The 19,899-nt window shown below is 38.0% G+C and overlaps 1 protein-coding gene across 3 annotated transcripts; it reads left to right on the top strand.

The window, feature by feature from the left end:
• Positions 1-4,259: 4,259 nt before the first annotated feature.
• Positions 4,260-19,860, top strand: ankrd22 (ankyrin repeat domain 22). 3 transcript variants are annotated; one of them, XM_017705583.2, is made up of 7 exons: positions 4,260-4,459; positions 5,714-5,859; positions 11,742-11,933; positions 12,354-12,461; positions 12,607-12,684; positions 12,794-12,892; positions 16,555-19,860. In XM_017705583.2, the coding sequence occupies exons 2-7, from the start codon at positions 5,839-5,841 to the stop codon at positions 16,630-16,632; spliced, it is 576 nt and encodes a 191-aa protein (XP_017561072.1). In that variant the 5' UTR covers positions 4,260-4,459; positions 5,714-5,838; the 3' UTR covers positions 16,633-19,860. The 3 variants fall into 3 exon arrangements, with proteins under 3 accessions (XP_017561072.1, XP_017561071.1, XP_017561070.1); XM_017705582.2 differs by having other exon boundaries at positions 4,260-4,499; XM_017705581.2 differs by lacking the exon at positions 4,260-4,459 and having other exon boundaries at positions 5,602-5,859.
• The last annotated feature ends 39 nt before the right edge of the window (positions 19,861-19,899 follow it).

The following is a 19,899-nucleotide window of genomic DNA, read 5'->3' as shown; positions in this document are numbered from 1 at the left end:
GCATGTCTTTGGACTGTGGGAGGAAACCAAAGAACCCAGAGGAAACTCACATAGACACCAGGAGAACATGCAAACTCCACAGAGAAAGCACTCTGGTTGTCCAGCCGGGGAATATGGTGATACTGGCTACTATTTGAGATAGATTTAGACATGTACATGCTTAGATCGATCTGCTGACAGCATATCAGCATATCTGGCCTTGCTGATCGAGAAAAATAAGTATAATCCTAGAATACTGTTTAATGTGATTTCCCAAATCACAAAAAATCAGGCAGGTACTGAACCAATAATTCCAGCAACTCTCACTAGTGAAGTTTTTATGGACTTCTTTAATAATAAAAATTAAAAAAAAATTAGACAACAAATTCAACCCATAGTATCAAATTCAAATCCAGTTTGGCTGTCATCTGACTTGGCTGATATAGAACAAAACACAGTTGTAGAAAAGAGCCTGGAAACTTTTTACCCACTCCCACAGCTAGAACTAGAGAAGATTATCTCTTCTGCAAATTGCACAACCTGCATACTCGATGCAATTCCATCAAAATAACTCAAAGAAGTACTGCCAGTTATTAACCCTATTTCAACTATAGTAAACTTGTCCCTTGGTCTGGGCCATGTACCCAAAGCTTTTAAACTAGCAGTTATCAAACCCCTGATCAAGAAACCAAATCTTGATGTTGCCGTTTTGTCTAATTACAGGCCTGTTTCTAACTTACCGTTTATATCAAAGATCTTAGAAAAGGCTGTGGCCCAACAACTTAGTTCACATATCTACACACGAACCATATATATGAAAAATTTCAATCTGGATTCAGGCCACACCACAGCACTGAGACAGCTCTAGTTAAGATAACTAATGATCTTCTTCTTGCCTCTGATCAAGGCTACATATCTCTCTTAGTGCTACTTGACCTTAGCGCGGCTTTCGATACAATAGACCACAACATTCTCCTAGAAAGGTTAGAAAACATGGTTGGAGTCACAGGGACAGCCCTATCATGGTTCAGATCTTACCTATCAGAACGTTATCAGTTTGTTAGGGTAAAGAATTTATCTTCCAATTATTCAAAAGTGAGATTTGGAATTCTGCAGGGGTCTATATTAGGACCATTATTATTTACACTGTACATGTTACCGTTAAGGACAGTTATAAGTAACCATGGCGTAAACTTTCATTGTTATGCAGACGATACTCAACTGTACATATCAGCCAAGCCTGATGACAAATACAGGTTAAAGAAAATGAAGGACTGTGTAAAAGACTTGAAAGGCTGGATGTTACGTAACTTCCTCCTATTAAACAGTAACAAAACAGAGGTTCTCCTTCTGGGTCCAAAATTAGCAAGAAGTAAATTACCAGCTCAGCAGCAAAAAATCTTGGCGTGATAATTGATTCAGATTTATCATTCGATCAACACATAAGCAGCATCACTAGGACAGCTTTTCTACATCTTCGCAACATTGCCAAGATAAGAAATGCCCTATCCCTGCATGATGCAGAAACACTAGTACATGTCTTTATTATTTCCAGGCTAGACTACTGTAACGCACTACTGTCAGGATGCACGAGCAGGAGTTTAAACAAACTCCAACTACTCCAAAACGCTGCAGCCAGGGGCCTCACTAAAACTAGAAAATTTGATCATATTAGTCCAGTGCTATCATCACTTCATTGGCTGCCTGTTAAATTCCGTATTGATTATAAAATCCTTTTATTGACTTATAAAGCCGCTCGCTCCTGAGTACTTACAAGACCTTGTTTCTCATTATGAGCCATCACGACCACTCAGATCACAGAGTGCTGGCTTATTAACAGTCCCCAGAATTCAGAAGGTTTCAGCTGGGGGAAGAGATTTTTCTTATAAAGCCCCCAAACTCTGGAATGATCTTCCAGAAACTGTTCGGGACACTGAAGGACTGCCGAGCCCTCCGGCTACCCACTTCAGACCAGCTGCCCACGCCCCAGCTGCCTCTATTAATATTCTATTAATATTAGTAATATAATCACTTGTAGGTAGTTTGACCAGAGGAGAATGGGTCCCCCCTGGTGAGTCCGGTTCCTCCCAAGGTTTCTCCTTGCTACTGTTGCCCCTGGCTTGCCCACCGGGGGGATTTTTGTACATTCTTACAGTCCTGTTAAAACTTTGTCTTTTCCGAAATTCTGTAAAGCTGCTTTGTGACAACATCCGGTGTAAAAAGCGCTATACAAATAAATTTGATTTGCTTTGATTCTGACACACAGAGTTTTGTAAGATATAGCTTATAGCTGACACCAAAATAAACATGAGTCATAAGGGCAAAAAGAAGAAAGGAAGAGACGCCTCTCAGATTTTACAGTTTGTCAGGAATAGACCTTATTAGATATTTAAATGGAAAGTGAACACAGATCTAAGAGGCAGGAAACTCATACATGGATAAACTTGAGTGCGTCATGAAGGGAATGTTTCATGTTGTCACACTATGCTGGCATGCTTGTAAACAGATCTATACAGCATCTTGATATGGTCCTGTTTCTTACAACTTTGAAGCAGATGAATGAAAAGTTAGAACAGGCTGTATTCTTACAGTGTCCTCCACAAATATAGGCACCCCTGGTAAATGTGCAAAACAGGCTGTAAAAACTTCCTTTATTTTCCTTTTAATCTTTTATTCAAAATAATAACAAAAATCTAACCTTTTTTTTGAAGTACAATAATTGAAAAAAAACGTACTGATCAGGAAACAAATATTTTCTCACAATTATTGTGAGAAATACCTCTGTATTTCATACTCTGTGTGGCCTCCCTTTGCAGAGATAACAGCTCTTCTATAATGGTTAATGTGACTGGAGAACATATGGCAAATAATCTGAGACCATTCCTCCATACAGAACCTCTCCTGATCCTTCAAAATCCACACTGTGGATTCTCCTCTTCAGATCATTCCACAGATTTTCTATGGGGTTTAGTTCAGGAGACTAGAGTGACCACGGCAAAACCACAATTTTGTGGTCAGTGAACCATTTTTGTTTTAATTTTGAGGTTTACTTTGGATCACTGTCCTGCTGATAGGTCCAAACTATGGCCCAGTTTAAGCTTCCTGGCTGAGGCAGTCAAGTTTACAGTAGATTTTATTTCTGCTTGTACTTGATGGAATTAGCGTTACCATTTATCTGAATAAACTGTCAAGGGTGTTTGGAAGAAAAACAGCCCTACAACATCGCAGATTCACCACCATACCTAGCAGTGGAGATGATGTACTTTTATCTTTACTGCATTGTTCTGTACTGTGGGGTCAGTATAGACACACATTCTCTTCCTGGAAGATTCTTAACATCTTCCGTTGTTTAAGCTTAATTATTACTCTGATGTTGGAAATGGGCATTTGCAACTGTTCAGCTGTTTTCTTGTAGCTTGTTTTGTACATCAGTGCTGTTTTCTCTGGTCTTTCTCATATTTAGAAAGTTTATATTTATACTTCTATTTATTACCCAGTGAAACAGAATTTCATGGCAGACCATTTAAGTGTTCCTAACTGTTTAGGTGAACTTTAAAACATAAAATATGATTGGCAATATACTTCAGTTAGACTTAACTCAAGATTTTCTAGGGGTGCCAACAATTGTGGCACACATAGAATTAAGAAAAATATTTTTTCTTTCAATCATTATACTTTGAACAAGGGTTAGATTTTTACTAATATTTTGAGTGCACGCTCAAAAGAATAAATAATTCAGGATAATTCTTACAGCTCATGTTGCTGTATACAACAAATAGTGATGTCACCTCAATCAGTGGCGCTGAAGTGCTGTGTAGCACCTAAACACATCACCAACAGTGCACCTACACTGAGGGTAATCTGAATTAATCTGTGCCATCAGTGCAATTCTCTGCATACAAACAGTGTGACTGGATAAAAACAAAGTTTAAACTTCATAAGAAATATCAACATATGAAAATGCTTGGATTCTTGGATAGTTGCGTGAAAGGATGGAATTGTTCTTTTCCTAGACAAGCAAACAAAAACTGTACAATTAAGCGAAAATCTGGAAGACAAATGCAAATCCAGAGCAGTTTATAATGGAAGGTGAATGGCAGGCAAAGTTATCGGTGTGACCAAAGTGATCGAAATGACTCCAATCACAAAAAATGGTATTGCCAGAAAGAAACAGCACCATCTCGTGGTTTAAAACAGAACTTACTTGGTTGTCTATCGCCCCTCAGCACCCCGCCGCCCAAACCCCAAATATCTGTCTGCAGAGCCGCAGTTTCATGCCAGCAGGTTCACGCCAGCGGCATTCAGCGCATGCGCCGACACCTGTTTTTGTCTTTCTTAACGAGTTTTAGGCTAATCAACATTTCATACATTTCATGTGGATTTTCCAAAAATTTGTGATAAAATTGAGTTGGGTTAACGTTATATTTTAAACTTTAAGCTAAAACGAACTTTGCTTTGAACGCATGTAGAGATTCACGTTGTAAGTACTACACGGACATGTGGCCTGGGTTACCTAATGGGTATGTAGACATATAGTTAGCTCAGCTAACTTAACCTACCCTTAATACAGGGGCTTTATGTGGACACTTACGTTACATGTGTAGGAATAAAACTTTATCTTAAGCAGCCTAAAACGGAGTGTAATATTAAGCTTTAGACTCAAACACACTTTTTGAATGTATCCATGCATTAGCGTTTCCTTTGCTGTAGGTTTTGTAGTGTGTTTTGTCTTACGGTTTAACCGGTTAACAGTGGTTGATTTGTATACTGCCATTCTCCTTTCCTGAACTGTGATATGCACGGCGACACAAACAGTCACTGTTTACATCAGTGAGGAGTGAGGAGACCGGCCACTGGTTGTTATATGAATGGGACGCTCATAACGTTCAAATTTCCTATAAAGACTTACTGTTTACATGGCACAATCGTGCTGTCCTAGTGCGCATGCGTTCCCCTGGCCTGAAAGAGCGGGTGTAAACCTGCGGCTCCGCAGTCAAAACCTCTCCGTTCTACCGATGGAGTGAACACAGGTTAAGAATATTCGTATTTAAATGATCAAATGTCGAAACACGGACCTTCACGTATCGAAAGTATATTTAACCCTAAATATTATATTTTTTGTACTGTATCATTTTTCTCTTAACTGAATCAGGGTGCAAAAAGCATGTGTTTATTTTCCTTACTGAAAAAATAAAGAACCATTAGGATTAAAACCTGATGGTTTTGTTTTTTAATGAACATTGCTTTAATGGTTACCATTACAGGCCATAGTAGGACACCCATAAGGAAACCATCAGGTGCATCTGGAATCTGTCCCGGAACACCTGTTAAACCAATAGAATCAACGCAGAATGCCTTGATCTACTGGGCACCAGCAGAGCCAACAGAAGGTTTCTATGTTTTTATCTGGGTTAGTTTACTAAGTCGCTGAAGATCCTACAAGTGGTCTCATTTCCTCCATCTGACTCTTCGTGTTTAAAAAGGAATCAGTACTCAGATCCATCGCTGGGGTCCATTCGTAAATGCCCCCCTGCGTCGTGGGGCTCCTGTTGCGTCATTTACTTCACCTGTGGGAAAAGGTTTCAGCCTCCATGTGACACCTTGTTCCGTTTCTCAGGGCTGGCCGGCTGCGTCAGTGAACTGAGTCACGCAGCCGTTAGCTAATACACCTGAAAACGACATAGTGGGATTTTTTTTTCGAGTCATCTTCACAAACCACACCTTTTCTCCTCAGTTGGAGCGCACTTTACTAGCGCAGGGATTACTGCGAAACGTTTCTTGTTCTCCGAGGAGACTCGGTCCACAGGTTGAAGGGGACGCGGATGTGTTTGCTGTGGGTTTCTCTGGTTGTCCTGCGCCATGGGGATCCTGTACTCAGAGGTTGGTAAACGTCACAACACTGTCTGGTTGTCGGTTGAATGCTATTCACTAAGTTTTTGCCTGGGCAATTTGATTAAGTGACTTATGAACCTTTATCCGCATGTTTAAAGTTAGTAATCCAACCTTAGACAGTATTTGCGTCGCTCTCACTGTTATTTCAGCCGTTTCAGTTGGAATTGTAGCTTATGTGTGTAATGTGCTGGCAGACTGCTGTTTCCTGTCTCACGTTGTCCGAGTGCTGCTGTTTCTCGATCAGTCCTGGTGTCCTGCTGCCTTGCATCGTTTAATATTATCCTATTTTCCCAGTGGTAATGAGCTGACGGGTTTGGACCGCAGTAAAGTTGACTTGCGGTTAGCGGTTCGGATTTCTACCGGCTGTAACTCCGGAATCCAGTACATCCACAAACACCGGGGCGCTTTGTTAGTCCTGATTTGTGAATTCAGATGACGTCATGTTCCACGCCAAAATCCGCCAATATTGTACATCGGGGATTTGTTTTCTAAAGCGTATAAGTTCAAAAGTCGAGCTCTCACATGAATGAAACCAGGCTCAGACTGACCAGGTCGATTTGTGGAAAAAATTCACAGCTCTTATTTTGCCCGTCCGTGACCTGTGCAGACCGCGAGCACGGAAAGTGAAAGTAAGTGAAATACAAACTTCCAAATCTGTGAAAATGTGTTTAATCAAGCAGAGCTGGGTTTGTGAAAAAAATCACAAATGGATCTCGCAATGTTTGATTGCTATCTCCTTAGGAATAACACTATCTGACTGCAGTCTAATTCCTCAAACAAACATTATCAGTAGTCTTGCAAATTCTCTCGTTGTGCATATTACTTGATTTGGAAAAATACTCACAAACGGATTTTATGATACTTTGTTTTATACAGGTCTGTTTCCATTACCATGCATACAAAAATGGATATATCTATCATTTACCCAAACACTGACACAGTAATATTCATGTAAGGAGACGAAAACAGACTAGAATTATTTGTCGGTCATTGATTTAAAAAGGTGATAATTTTTAATAGCATTGTTATTAACTTGTTTTAGTTATTAGTTGATTTGTGAAAACTTTCAATGTTTTATAATATGATGCTTACATTTTTTCCTGTGAAATGTATTCCAGTTAGTCAAACAATGGCACAGCAATGCATATAACTTCAAAAATATATTATGTCAAGTTGTTACGGGCCATTCAGTCCCTGTACAAACAGAGCAGGAGCTTGGTTCGTATAGCCAGCAGTAAGTCAGATTGGAGCCTTTATACACGATTGGACCAGTAGCCAGTGTAGCTGAGAGAGAACAGGGTGATGTAAGCTTAAGTGAGAACTCTAGTATAGGCAGAGTTCTGACTGTACTGTAGTGCTTATATAGACTTTACAGGGAGGAATATAAAGAGGGAGTTACAGTAACCAATACAAGATGTAATGAAGGCATGAACCTAAGGTTGTGCATCATGCATTAGTCAGGAACCTGCAAAGATGAGTAATGTTGAATAAGTGAAAGAATGCTGTCTTGGTGAGGAATTTGATATGTAGATCAAAATGAAGAGATGGGTCGAGTAAAATACCAAGAGGGTGCGTACTTGGGTGGACAATGAACAACCACCAGCATGACTGGACTAGAACAGCAAGATGTTACAAAGAAAAAAACATTCCAAATGAAATATTTTTGCAATGAAAAATATTGAGGAAAAAAAAACTGCTAGACCACCTTCCCTCTTTCCTTCCCATACATTATAGATAAAATCATAAATCTGTGGAGCAGTTTCAATCAGGGAAATGCTCTCAGTTAAATTTGGGTTACATTTCCCCACACTTCTTAATCCGAAGTTTAGAAATATAGGCCGATGCAAAAGTTTGCATACCCCCGGTCAAATTACATGTTTTGTTGATTTAAGTGAAAATGTGTTAATGTTGAATATTTTGGAAAAATATAAAATCTACATTTACATTTAATGTAAATAAACTCTAAAATGTGCTATATCTTTTGCAAAAGCCTTTTATTTATTTATTTTTTTCTAGTATATTAAGCTGACTATAAACAGTAATTTGTGCATTTATATATGCAGTAGTTCTCTATGTTCTCTGTAGAGGATGTGTAAACTTAATTTCACTCAGGAAGAAAAAAATAATTTGATCAGGGGTGCCCAAACTTTTGTATGTACAACTATTATTATTATTGCAGCTTGATTTGAAAATAGCTTTTTAAGCTGAGATTTTGATATAAAAGCTACATTATATGGCCAAATGTATGTGGACACGTAATTATACCTAATTATCCTACACTGTGTGCACAATTATTAGGCAAGTCTTATTTTTGAGGATTATTTTTATTAATGACCAATGACAGTGCTCTCGGTTAATCCAAAATGTTAATAAACCTCAAACATGAATGTTTAAGAAAAATAGTGAAGTTTTGGCTTTCTTAGGAGAATATCTATATGTGCACATTTATTGGGCAACTATTATTGTGCAGAATTATTACGCAGCTAAATGAAAAACACAAATTATCCCATCTCACTTTTTTATTTTCATCTGTTCAAGTGAGAATTATAAACAAACAACTCAAAACTTTCCAATAAACATTTCTGACATATAAAAAAAAAAATCAGTAGACCAATATAGACCAATATAGCCACCCTTCTCTTCAATAACAGAGATAAGCCTTACATTCATGGAGTCTGTCAGTTTCTTGATCTGTTATGATCAACTTTTTGTGCAGCAGCAACCACAGCCTCCCAGACCAGACCCTGTTCAGAGAGGTGTACTGTGTTCCTTCACTGTAAATCTCCCGTTTAAGAATTGCCCACAATTTCTCAATTGGGTTCAGGTCAGGAGAGGAAGGGGGCCATGTCATAAGTTTTTCATCTTTAACGCCTTTACTGGCTAGCTATGCAGAGGAGTACTTGGATGCATGTGATGGAGCATTGTCCTGCATAAAAATCATTGTCTTTTTGAAAGATGCAGAGTCTTCCTGTACCACTGCTTAAAGAAAGTGTCTTCTAAAAACTGGCAGTAGGCTTGGGAGTTGATTTTGAGCCCATCTTCAACCCGAAAAGGTCCAACCAGCTCATCTTTAATAATACCAGCCCATACCAGTACCCCACTTCCACCTTGCTGGCGTCTGACTCGAGGGTGGAGCTCTGTCCCATTACTGAACCAGTCACGGGCCCATCCCATCTGGTCCGTCAAGAGTCACTCTCATTTAATCAGTCCATAGAACCTTTGAAAAATCTGTCTTCAGATTCTTCTTGGACCAGTCTAGACACTTCAGCTTATGTGTCTTGTTCAGTGGTGGTCGGGTTTCAGCCTTCCTTACCTTGGCCATGTCTCTGAGCGCTGAACATCTTGTACTTCTTGTTACACCAGGTAGGTTGCAGTTCTGGAATATGATAGAGCTGGAAGACTCTTGTGACCCTGTGACTATTTGCAACAAAACGTTTGATGTTTCTGTGATCACGCCCCATTATCTTAGCAATTTCAAGAGTTCTGCATCCCTCTGAGAGACCTTTGAACTGACTCTGAAAAGTTAAAAATTACCAATCTCTTTTTTGGCCCATTTTGCCTAAAGAAAAAAGCTGCCTAATAATTATGCACACCTTGATATAGGGTGTTGATCTCCTTAGGCCACACCCTCGCTCATTACATAGATACACATCACCTGCTATGCTTAAATCCATTAAGCAATCAAGTTTGTCCAGCTTGGAGTTAGAAAATATGCCTAAAAATCATATTATGGTCAAAATACTCACTTGCCTAATAATTGTGCACACAGTGTAATTACTGAGTTCAGGTTTGTCAGCCACACCCATTACTAACAGTTGTATAAAAACAAACACACAGCCACACAATGTCCATAGACATTGGTAGTAGAATGGGTTGAACTGAAGAGCTCAGTGATTTTAAACATGGCACTGTCATAGGACAGCACCTTTGCCACAAGTCAGTTGTGAAATGTCTGCCCTACTAGATCTGCCCCAGTCAACTGTACATGCTAGCTCTGCATTAACACCCATGGTTTGGAATGGGAAGTCCAACAATCTCATATAGGTGCGATGGTCAAGTGTCTTCATAATTTTGGCTGTATACTGTAGTAGTCACCTTAATGAGAAAACTATTAAAAGTATCAGTATTTAATTTTTTAGGTTTGGTATTACATCAAAAAGAAAATCTGTAGTTTCTCGCATTCCTGCTGGCTGCTACAGTTGTGATCAAATTTATTCAACCCCCACTGAAATAAAGTGTTTTGGCCAGTTTGACATTGATTTTGATCATTTCTGTCATCTTATTTACAATTATATCAAAGAGGCACTTATAAATTAGACAAATATAACAACATTTATGATGAAATAACCACAAATGTCTTTTCTGTGCTCACATCATTATCAGTTTTATTCAACCCCCTAGTGACATTATTTTTTAGTACTTAGTACAACATCCTTTTCCAGTTATGACATCTTTCAAGCGTGAAACATAGCTTGACACAAGTGTCTTGCAGCGATCTATGGGTATCTTAGCCCATTCTTCATGGGCAAAAGCCTCCAGTTCAGTCACATTCTTAGGCTTGCGCACTGCAACTGCCTTCTTTAGGTCCCACCAGAGGTTCTCAATTGGATTTAAGTCTGGTGACTGCGATGGCCACTCTAGAATGTTCCAGCCTTTCATCTTCAACCATGCTCTAGTGGACTTGGATGTGTGCTTCGGATCATTGTCCTGTTGGAAGGTCCAACGTCTCCAAGCCGCAGGTTTGTGACTGACTCCATCACATTTTCCTCCAAAATCTCCTATTACTGAAGGGAATTCATGGTACCCTGCACACGTTGAAGCTTTCCTGTACCATTAGAAGCAAAACAGCCCCAAAGCATAATTGATCCCCTGCCATGCTTCACAGTAGGCAAGGTGTTCTTTTGTTCATAAGCCTGGTTCTTCCTCCTCCAAACATAGCGCTGGTCCATTGGCCCAAACAGTTCTAATTTAGTTTCATCTGACCACAGTACACTGTCCCAAAACTTTTGTGGCTTGTCCACATGACTTTTGGCATACTGCAGTCGACTTTTCTTGTTCTTTGGAGTCAGCAAGGGGGTGCGCCTGGGAGTTCTGGCATGGAGGTCTTCGTTATGCAGTGCGCGCCTTATTGTCTGAGCTGAAACTTTGGTGCCCACATCTGACAGGTCTTTTTTCAGTTCCTTAGCAGTCACGCGGGGATTTTTCTCCACATTACGCTTCAGGTAGCGCACAGCAGTCGCAGTCAGGATCTTCTTTCTGCCACGACCAGTTAGCGTTTCCACTGTGCCCTTTAACTTGAACTTGCGAATGATACTTCCGATAGTGTCTCTTGGAATATTTAACAACTTCGCAATCTTCTTATATCCATTGCCATTCTTGTGAAGAGAAATAACCTCTTCTTGTGTCTTCTGGGACCATTCTCTTGCCTTCACCATGCTTGTAAACACACCAGTAGATGTCTAGAAGGAGCTGAGTATCACAGTCCTTTTAAATCTGCCTAATTGGTGCTTATTATGCTTGATTGCTGCTCGTTGACATCCACAGGTGGTTTTAATACCTGATTGAAAACACTGGAATGAACCTCTGTTCTTAAGAGTCGTAGTTGTAAAGGGGTTGAATAATTGTGTCAATGAAGAAATCACAAAAAGGCCATTTAATACTTTATGACAAAAACAATTGATGCTATTTTAGTTGCATTTAGTTCTTTAACAAGTCCTTGTAAGATTTAATTATGAACGCAATTGCAAATGTGCACTGAATTCCATAAAACGCTTCACAGCATTGGGGGTTGAATAAATGTGATCACAACTGTATAAGCAACTGTTAATTACATTAAGTAGAAGTTTACATTTCTCCTTTTGTTTCCATAGCCCATTTGTCAAGCAGCTTACAATGATGACATCCACCAAGTTCATCAGCTAGTCAAGGAAGATGACAAGAATTTGAATGTTCAAGATGAAATATATGGAGACACACCAATCATAGCAGCCTGTAGAAGTGGAAGCCTCAAGACTGTCAAATACCTTTTACATCAAAATGCTGACGTATCTGTAAGAAACAAGGTACTGGACAAACCTTGGGTGTAAAATCAATATGGTTTCTTTTTTCTTTTTTTCTGATACCAAAAATGATGAAACAAAAGTTTTATTTATTTATTTATTTATTTATTTTTGTTGGAAATTATATGATTGCGGAAAGCTTTTTTATTGGTGAAAGTCAGTTTGATGGAAATGGGGGAAAAAAATCACTTTTTTACACAATTTTATTGTTAGAAATATGGAAACATAGCTACTGTGGGATGTTATGTTGATGTCTGTGTATTTCTTCCTGCAGTGACAGTGCTGAGTCAGTTGAATATAATAATCTACTTTTACACACTTATCTTAAGTAAAGTTTTCAATCAAATATTTTAAAGCTTGTTTTTAAAGCAAAAGTGTCTGCTTGCAAGGTCTAATTGCATGTTTGCATTTTTTTGCCTTTAGAAAGAAAGGACTTGCTTGCACTATGTTGCCAAAAGGAGGTTCTCTTTCTTGGATTACCTTATGATTATTATTCTCATGCCCATCCTGTTGATCGGATACCTCATAATGGTACAGTATAAAATTACTATCAGTAGTGTTCTGCATACAAAATAGTGTCCAAGTAGTACACACTTTCATGCAAAATTGACTTGGAAAACAATAATTAGCAGTAGTGTGAACAGGGTTGACTGGTTGCATGTGCTTTGTTCAACAGATAGAGAAGCAGAAGGCGCACGTCAGCCTGATGAAGTCTGTCTTAAGCAGCAAGGTGGAAGTTGATGCTGTTGATTACGTGAGTACTGTAGGACACATTCCCTTGTAGCCGAGCACCCAGAAACAAGCACACAAAGAATAGTATTTATCAGCTCATTTGCTGTATTGTATTTTTTTTTCTTCAACAGAAAGGAAACACTGCACTTCACTATGCCTGCCAGAGTAAAAGCCATCAAATTATTCCACTCTTACTGGAGAAAAATGCAGATATTTCAATCAAGAACAAAGTAAGTTTCTGATTTTCACAAAAAGCTGAATGTGCAGAGGTTTGTAAAGTGTCAGTTATGAGGAACTTTCAAAGAACAAGCTTCTTCTTAAGAAAGCAGAACACAATTTAAAAGCAATACACAAGACTTAAATGCCATGGAAGGCATTTTTTCTTTGCTTAATACCTTACGGTGCAGAGTTACAGGATTGTATCTACAATAGCTTCTGAGATACAACGATATTTAAAAGTAAATGTGGTCTTTGAAGACCTTAAAGTGCAGACTTTGAAGATGTCTTTATCTACTAAGACAGAATAAACAGAAATACCTAGCTGAAATGTAGCATTTCAAGATTCAGAAGAAGGTTCGGTTAAAATGCTGACCAAATTATGCTAACAGATCTGGAAACCATTCAATTGCTTGGAGACAGGAAAGACGTCAGTTTATTTGCCAGAACCAAAGACAGGAGAGCAGAAAGAATGTAGAAAAGAATTCTCCTTATATCACACGCCAGTAAAGTTATTTTCAAGCTTCTTCAGTTCAGACTAGAGCCTTACATTGACGGAGAACTGCCAAATGTGCAAGTGGGATTCGGGGAAAGGCAGAAGGAACAAGAAATACTGTTGATGTATGCTGGATAATTGAAAAAGCTAAGGAAAGCTAAGGTGGTCAACATGTTTCATTGACTACAACCAAGCTTTTGACTGTGATGACCACGTAAGGCTAATGAATGTACTCTGAAAATCTCATTGGGCCTGTTTCACCAATATTTTCTGTTTTATCTTAAATTTGTTCTTAAGGAAGGTCCTAAGAAAAATTTCATCATCAGATTCATGAAGTGTTCTTAAACTATAGAATTGTTTGAGTGTGGTAGAATGTTCTTACCCAAGAGCAAATCCTACCAATATTTTCTGTTTTATCTTAAATTTGTTCTTAAGGAAGGTCCTAAGAAAAATTTCATCATCAGATTCATGAAGTGTTTTTAAACTATAGAATTGTTTGAGTGTGGTAGAATGTTCTTACCCAAGAGCAAATCCTAAATAAGAAAACACTGGTGAAATTTAAAATCTTCAGAAAAATTGCATTAGCGGGTATTAAGAAGAAATTTCCTCTTTAGTTAATGGATGAGGCTGTTCTAATGAAGAACGTTTGCATTGATCACCAAACCAGTCATGACAGAAAATTGACAAACAGACTGTTTCACATCAGCAAATGAGACAAAGAATCCTTCATAGTGTCACCACATTTGTCCAACCTGTGTGCAGAACATGTGCTAATAAGAATTAAGACTGGAGAAAGAATTACAGATTGGTGGAAAAAACATCAGTAATTGTCAATATGTAGATGACAGCATGCTCACTGTGGAAAACGAAGATCTGAAAGCCCTAATAATGAAAGCTAAAGACCAGGTATGTGTACAGCTCAGTACGAAGAAAACAAAGTTCATGAAACACTTTTAAAGATGGAGAAATGGGGGACAGTTTTTGCCCACTTAGATCCATTATTATCAACAATGGATCCAGCACTCAAGAAATAAGACCTTAAAAAGATCTTCAAATGCAATAGATTGTTACAAACCATTACAAACCAGGATTACAATTGTCAAGTCAATGTTTTTTTCTTCTTTATGGAAGTGAAAGTTGGACAATGAAAGAAGCAGGATGGCAAAAATAATGATGCTTTGAGCTTTGGTGTTTGCAGAGACTTTAGAGAGTACATTGTATAGACAGAAGTATTGGGACACACCTATTTATTGAGTTCAGGTGTTTCAGCCACACCCATTGCAAACAGGTGGTTACTAATAAGCACATACCCTTGCAGTTTTGATAGATAAACACTGACTATAGAATGGGTCATACTGAAGAGCTCAGTGACTTTAAACATGGCACTGTCATAGGATAGCACCTCTGGCACAAGTCAGTTTATGAAATTTCTGTCCTGCTAGATCTGCCCTGTCAACTGTAAGTGCTATTATTGTGAAATTAAAACATCTAGGAGCAACAACAGCTTAGCCATGAAGCGTTGCAACCAAAAACCATCAGATCATGATTTCAAGTTTCAAATTTATACTGCTCATGTCTGACAGTCTAGCATTTCTACAGTGACAAGATGCCCAAATAGCATTAATGCATCCTGATTGTTGGCTTAGGAGAGAGGATATGTGTTTGGTCCCTTTGATGCATATCATGAGCATTCACTTCTGCTCTGTTTACGTCAATACACAGACATTTTAAACTGTCATCTGATGTGTAAAAGCAAATCACTTCAATCAATTATTTAAACTCTTCTACCCCTGGCCACATTTTGTTGATTTTTGATGTGAAATGTAGTAAACAGAGACTCTGTTGTGAACTACTTTAAAAATAACATTTGTATGTAACAAGTGTATGCATGCTAAAAAACAGAATAGTATTTGTGGCATGTGCAAAAATGTGGACAGTTCTGCAACATTCTTGGAGCGTCTTGCATGCACAGCATGTGTAAACTATACCCACAGATGGAAAATCGAGAGAAACATAGGTACTGTGGGATGTTATGTTGATGTCTGTGTATGTTATCCTGCGGTGATAGTGTTGAGTCAATTGAATATAATAATCTACTTTTCTTAAGTAAAGTTTTCAATAAAGCATTTTAAAGCTTGTTTTTAAAGCAAAGTGTTAATGCATTCTAAAAAATAGAATAGTAATTGTGGCATGTGCAAAAATTTGGACCGTTCTGCAACATTCTTGGAACATGTTGTATGGACAGCATGTGTAAACTATACCCACAGATTTTCAAAGGTGTTTAAGTCCAGGGACAGTGAGGGCCATATCAGATCCTTCAGCTGGTGTTTCTTGTAGCAGTTCATTATGGATTTTGTTTTGGGTTTTGGGTATGTTTTAGATCATTGTCCACTTGTAGAAGCCAGCCTCTTTTCAGCTTCAGTTTCTTGACTGACTGTCACATTTGACCAGAATTTGCTCATATTTAGTGGAATCCATTCTTCCGTCTACTCAGGCAGCGTTTTCTGTGCTGCCACACAATCCTAAAGCTTAACTTTTAGTGATTGTGGCTTAACAGTTTTATTTTTACTTCATCAGTCCATAGCACTTGTTTCCAAAATGCCTCTGGTTTATCTAGATGTTGTCTTGCATACTTCATACTTTGACATGAAACCAGGTAACATTTCCTTCTGATGACTCCTCCATGGAAATCATGTTTGTGCACGCAACGCTGCACAGTAGAATGTTGCATCACCACTAGTGTCAGCTGCAGTTCTATCTGAGACTTTTCTTGGTCTTCCAGATCTTGCTCTAATGCTAACCGGGTTTTTTGTTTGTTTGTTTTTGAGGAACATGCATCTTTTTTTCTTCTGTGTTGAACACCCATTAAACCGAAGAGTAATTCCTGAGAAGTTTGTGCATCTAGCATCAATACTTCATGCATAATGACTGTTTGTACGTTTTTCATAGTGCTAATTTAAGGCAAAAAAAAGCCTTTATATCTCAGAAACTAATGAAGATACAAGCCTACAGTTGTCTACTGGGGCACTTTTATGTCATTCCTTGAATTTCTTAAGCATGTCTGAGTCAGTATCTTTTTCTAAAATCTGGTTGTTTGAGTCATCCAAAGTGTTGAAAATGAACACTTAAGTTCTGCTCAGCATCGGAGCTATTGTAATGTCTTTTGTTTTGTTTTTTCAGAATGATGAATCACCAATGGATGTTGCAGAAAGGCTAAATTTCAGAAAGGTTATTGCAATGTTGAAGAAAACAAAATAAGAGCATTGCTTATTTTAGGAATGTTTTTTTGTTCTCACATGGTATCCAGTTGTGTGATGAGCCAATATATGATTAATATAATATGGAAATATGATAAACAGTAACTAATGTTTGTTATTGTTTTGAATGGTAAGAGAACACAAATGTTTGTTTTTTTATTTTGGAAAAATTATGAAAAGGAATTTTGTTTTACAGTATTAAATAGACTGGTACTCTGCCATTAAGGGACAGCTGAGCAAAGTCCTCGAGTTTGGACAACAATGTGATTCCTTAATTCTTGTTTGATTATGATTTTGTTTATCTGCAGTAAATAATTAATGTGAAATGTAAAATAAAATAAAAAATCTTCTGAAAAAGACTTTTTTCTCTGTAAACAAACTGCAAGTAAAGCTACATTCCGATAAACGGATGTATTGTTTAAAATTAATTATTAATTCATATATCTCAATATATACACACACAGTTTCTAAACCACTAATCCTTCTGGGTCACATGGGGTGCTGGAGCCTATTCTAGCAGTCTTTGGGCAGAATGGAGGAAGCACCCAGGACAGGTCGGCAGGCCATCATAGGGCAGACACGTACAATCACACACACGTTCACACCTAGGGGCAATTTAACATATCCAATTGGCCTGACTGCATGTGGGAGGAAACCGGAGCATCCAGAGGAAGCCCACACAGACACAGAGAACTCCACTCAGAAAGGATCCTGGTCACCTGGCCGGGGAACCGAACCCAGGCCGTTCTTGCTGTGAGCGCCATTGTGCTGCCCCAATAGCTCAATAATACATTTAAAATAAATTAATAATTCATAATGATAACTATATTTTGTACATACTGCATATAGGAGTTTCTTTGCTTCATTTGCATATTTCTCTGCATTTCTGCCACACGTTGAAAACAGGTGGTTACTAATAAGCACATACCCTTGCAGTTTTGATAGATAAACACTGACTATAGAATGGGTCATACTGAAGAGCTCAGTGACTTTAAACATGGCACTGTCATAGGATAGCACCTCTGGCACAAGTCAGTTTATGAAATTTCTGTCCTGCTAGATCTGCCCTGTCAACTGTAAGTGCTATTATTGTGAAATTAAAACATCTAGGAGCAACAACAGCTTAGCCATGAAGCGTTGCAACCAAAAACCATCAGATCATGATTTCAAGTTTCAAATTTATACTGCTCATGTCTGACAGTCTAGCATTTCTACAGTGACAAGATGCCCAAATAGCATTAATGCATCCTGATTGTTGGCTTAGGAGAGAGGATATGTGTTTGGTCCCTTTGATGCATATCATGAGCATTCACTTCTGCTCTGTTTACGTCAATACACAGACAGTTTAAACTGTCATCTGATGTGTAAAAGCAAATCACTTCAATCAATTATTTAAACTCTTCTACCCCTGGCCACATTTTGTTGATTTTTGATGTGAAATGTAGTAAACAGAGACTCTGTTGTGAACTACTTTAAAAATAACATTTGTATGTAACAAGTGTATGCATGCTAAAAAACAGAATAGTATTTGTGGCATGTGCAAAAATGTGGACAGTTCTGCAACATTCTTGGAGCGTCTTGCATGCACAGCATGTGTAAACTATACCCACAGATGGAAAATCGAGAGAAACATAGGTACTGTGGGATGTTATGTTGATGTCTGTGTATGTTATCCTGCGGTGATAGTGTTGAGTCAATTGAATATAATAATCTACTTTTCTTAAGTAAAGTTTTCAATAAAGCATTTTAAAGCTTGTTTTTAAAGCAAAGTTTAAATGCATGCTAAAAAATAGAATAGTAATTGTGGCATGTGCAAAAATTTGGACCGTTCTGCAACATTCTTGGAACATGTTGTATGGACAGCATGTGTAAACTATACCCACAGATTTTCAAAGGTGTTTAAGTCCAGGGACAGTGAGGGCCATATCAGATCCTTCAGCTGGTGTTTCTTGTAGCAGTTCATTATGGATTTTGTTTTGGGTTTTGGGTATGTTTTAGATCATTGTCCACTTGTAGAAGCCAGCCTCTTTTCAGCTTCAGTTTCTTGACTGACTGTCACATTTGACCAGAATTTGCTCATATTTAGTGGAATCCATTCTTCCGTCTACTCAGGCAGCGTTTTCTGTGCTGCCACACAATCCTAAAGCTTAACTTTTAGTGATTGTGGCTTAACAGTTTTATTTTTACTTCATCAGTCCATAGCACTTGTTTCCAAAATGCCTCTGGTTTATCTAGATGTTGTCTTGCATACTTCATACTTTGACATGAAACCAGGTAACATTTCCTTCTGATGACTCCTCCATGGAAATCATGTTTGTGCACGCAACGCTGCACAGTAGAATGTTGCATCACCACTAGTGTCAGCTGCAGTTCTATCTGAGACTTTTCTTGGTCTTCCAGATCTTGCTCTAATGCTAACCGGGTTTTTTGTTTGTTTGTTTTTGAGGAACATGCATCTTTTTTTCTTCTGTGTTGAACACCCATTAAACCGGAGAGTAATTCCTGAGAAGTTTGTGCATCTAGCATCAATACTTCATGCATAATGACTGTTTGTACGTTTTTCATAGTGCTAATTTAAGGTAAAAAAAAAGCCTTTATATCTCAGAAACTAATGAAGATACAAGCCTACAGTTGTCTACTGGGGCACTTTTATGTCATTCCTTGAATTTCTTAAGCATGTCTGAGTCAGTATCTTTTTCTAAAATCTGGTTGTTTGAGTCATCCAAAGTGTTGAAAATGAACACTTAAGTTCTGCTCAGCATCGGAGCTATTGTAATGTCTTTTGTTTTGTTTTTTCAGAATGATGAATCACCAATGGATGTTGCAGAAAGGCTAAATTTCAGAAAGGTTATTGCAATGTTGAAGAAAAAATAAGAGCATTGCTTATTTTAGGAATGTTTTTTGTTCTCACATGGTATCCAGTTGTGTGATGAGCCAATATATGATTAATATAATATGGAAATATGATAAACAGTAACTAATGTTTGTTATTGTTTTGAATGGTAAGAGAACACAAATGTTTGTTTTTTTATTTTGGAAAAATTATGAAAAGGAATTTTGTTTTACAGTATTAAATAGACTGGTACTCTGCCATTAAGGGACAGCTGAGCAAAGTCCTCGAGTTTGGACAACAATGTGATTCCTTAATTCTTGTTTGATTATGATTTTGTTTATCTGCAGTAAATAATTAATGTGAAATGTAAAATAAAATAAAAAATCTTCTGAAAAAGACTTTTTTCTCTGTAAACAAACTGCAAGTAAAGCTACA

This window comes from Pygocentrus nattereri, chromosome 13 (assembly GCF_015220715.1).
Source record: "Pygocentrus nattereri isolate fPygNat1 chromosome 13, fPygNat1.pri, whole genome shotgun sequence".
In the NCBI taxonomy this organism is placed as follows: domain Eukaryota; kingdom Metazoa; phylum Chordata; class Actinopteri; order Characiformes; family Serrasalmidae; genus Pygocentrus; species Pygocentrus nattereri.
Note: the sequence above shows the minus strand (reverse complement) of the source record. Positions and strands in the feature narration are given on the sequence as shown.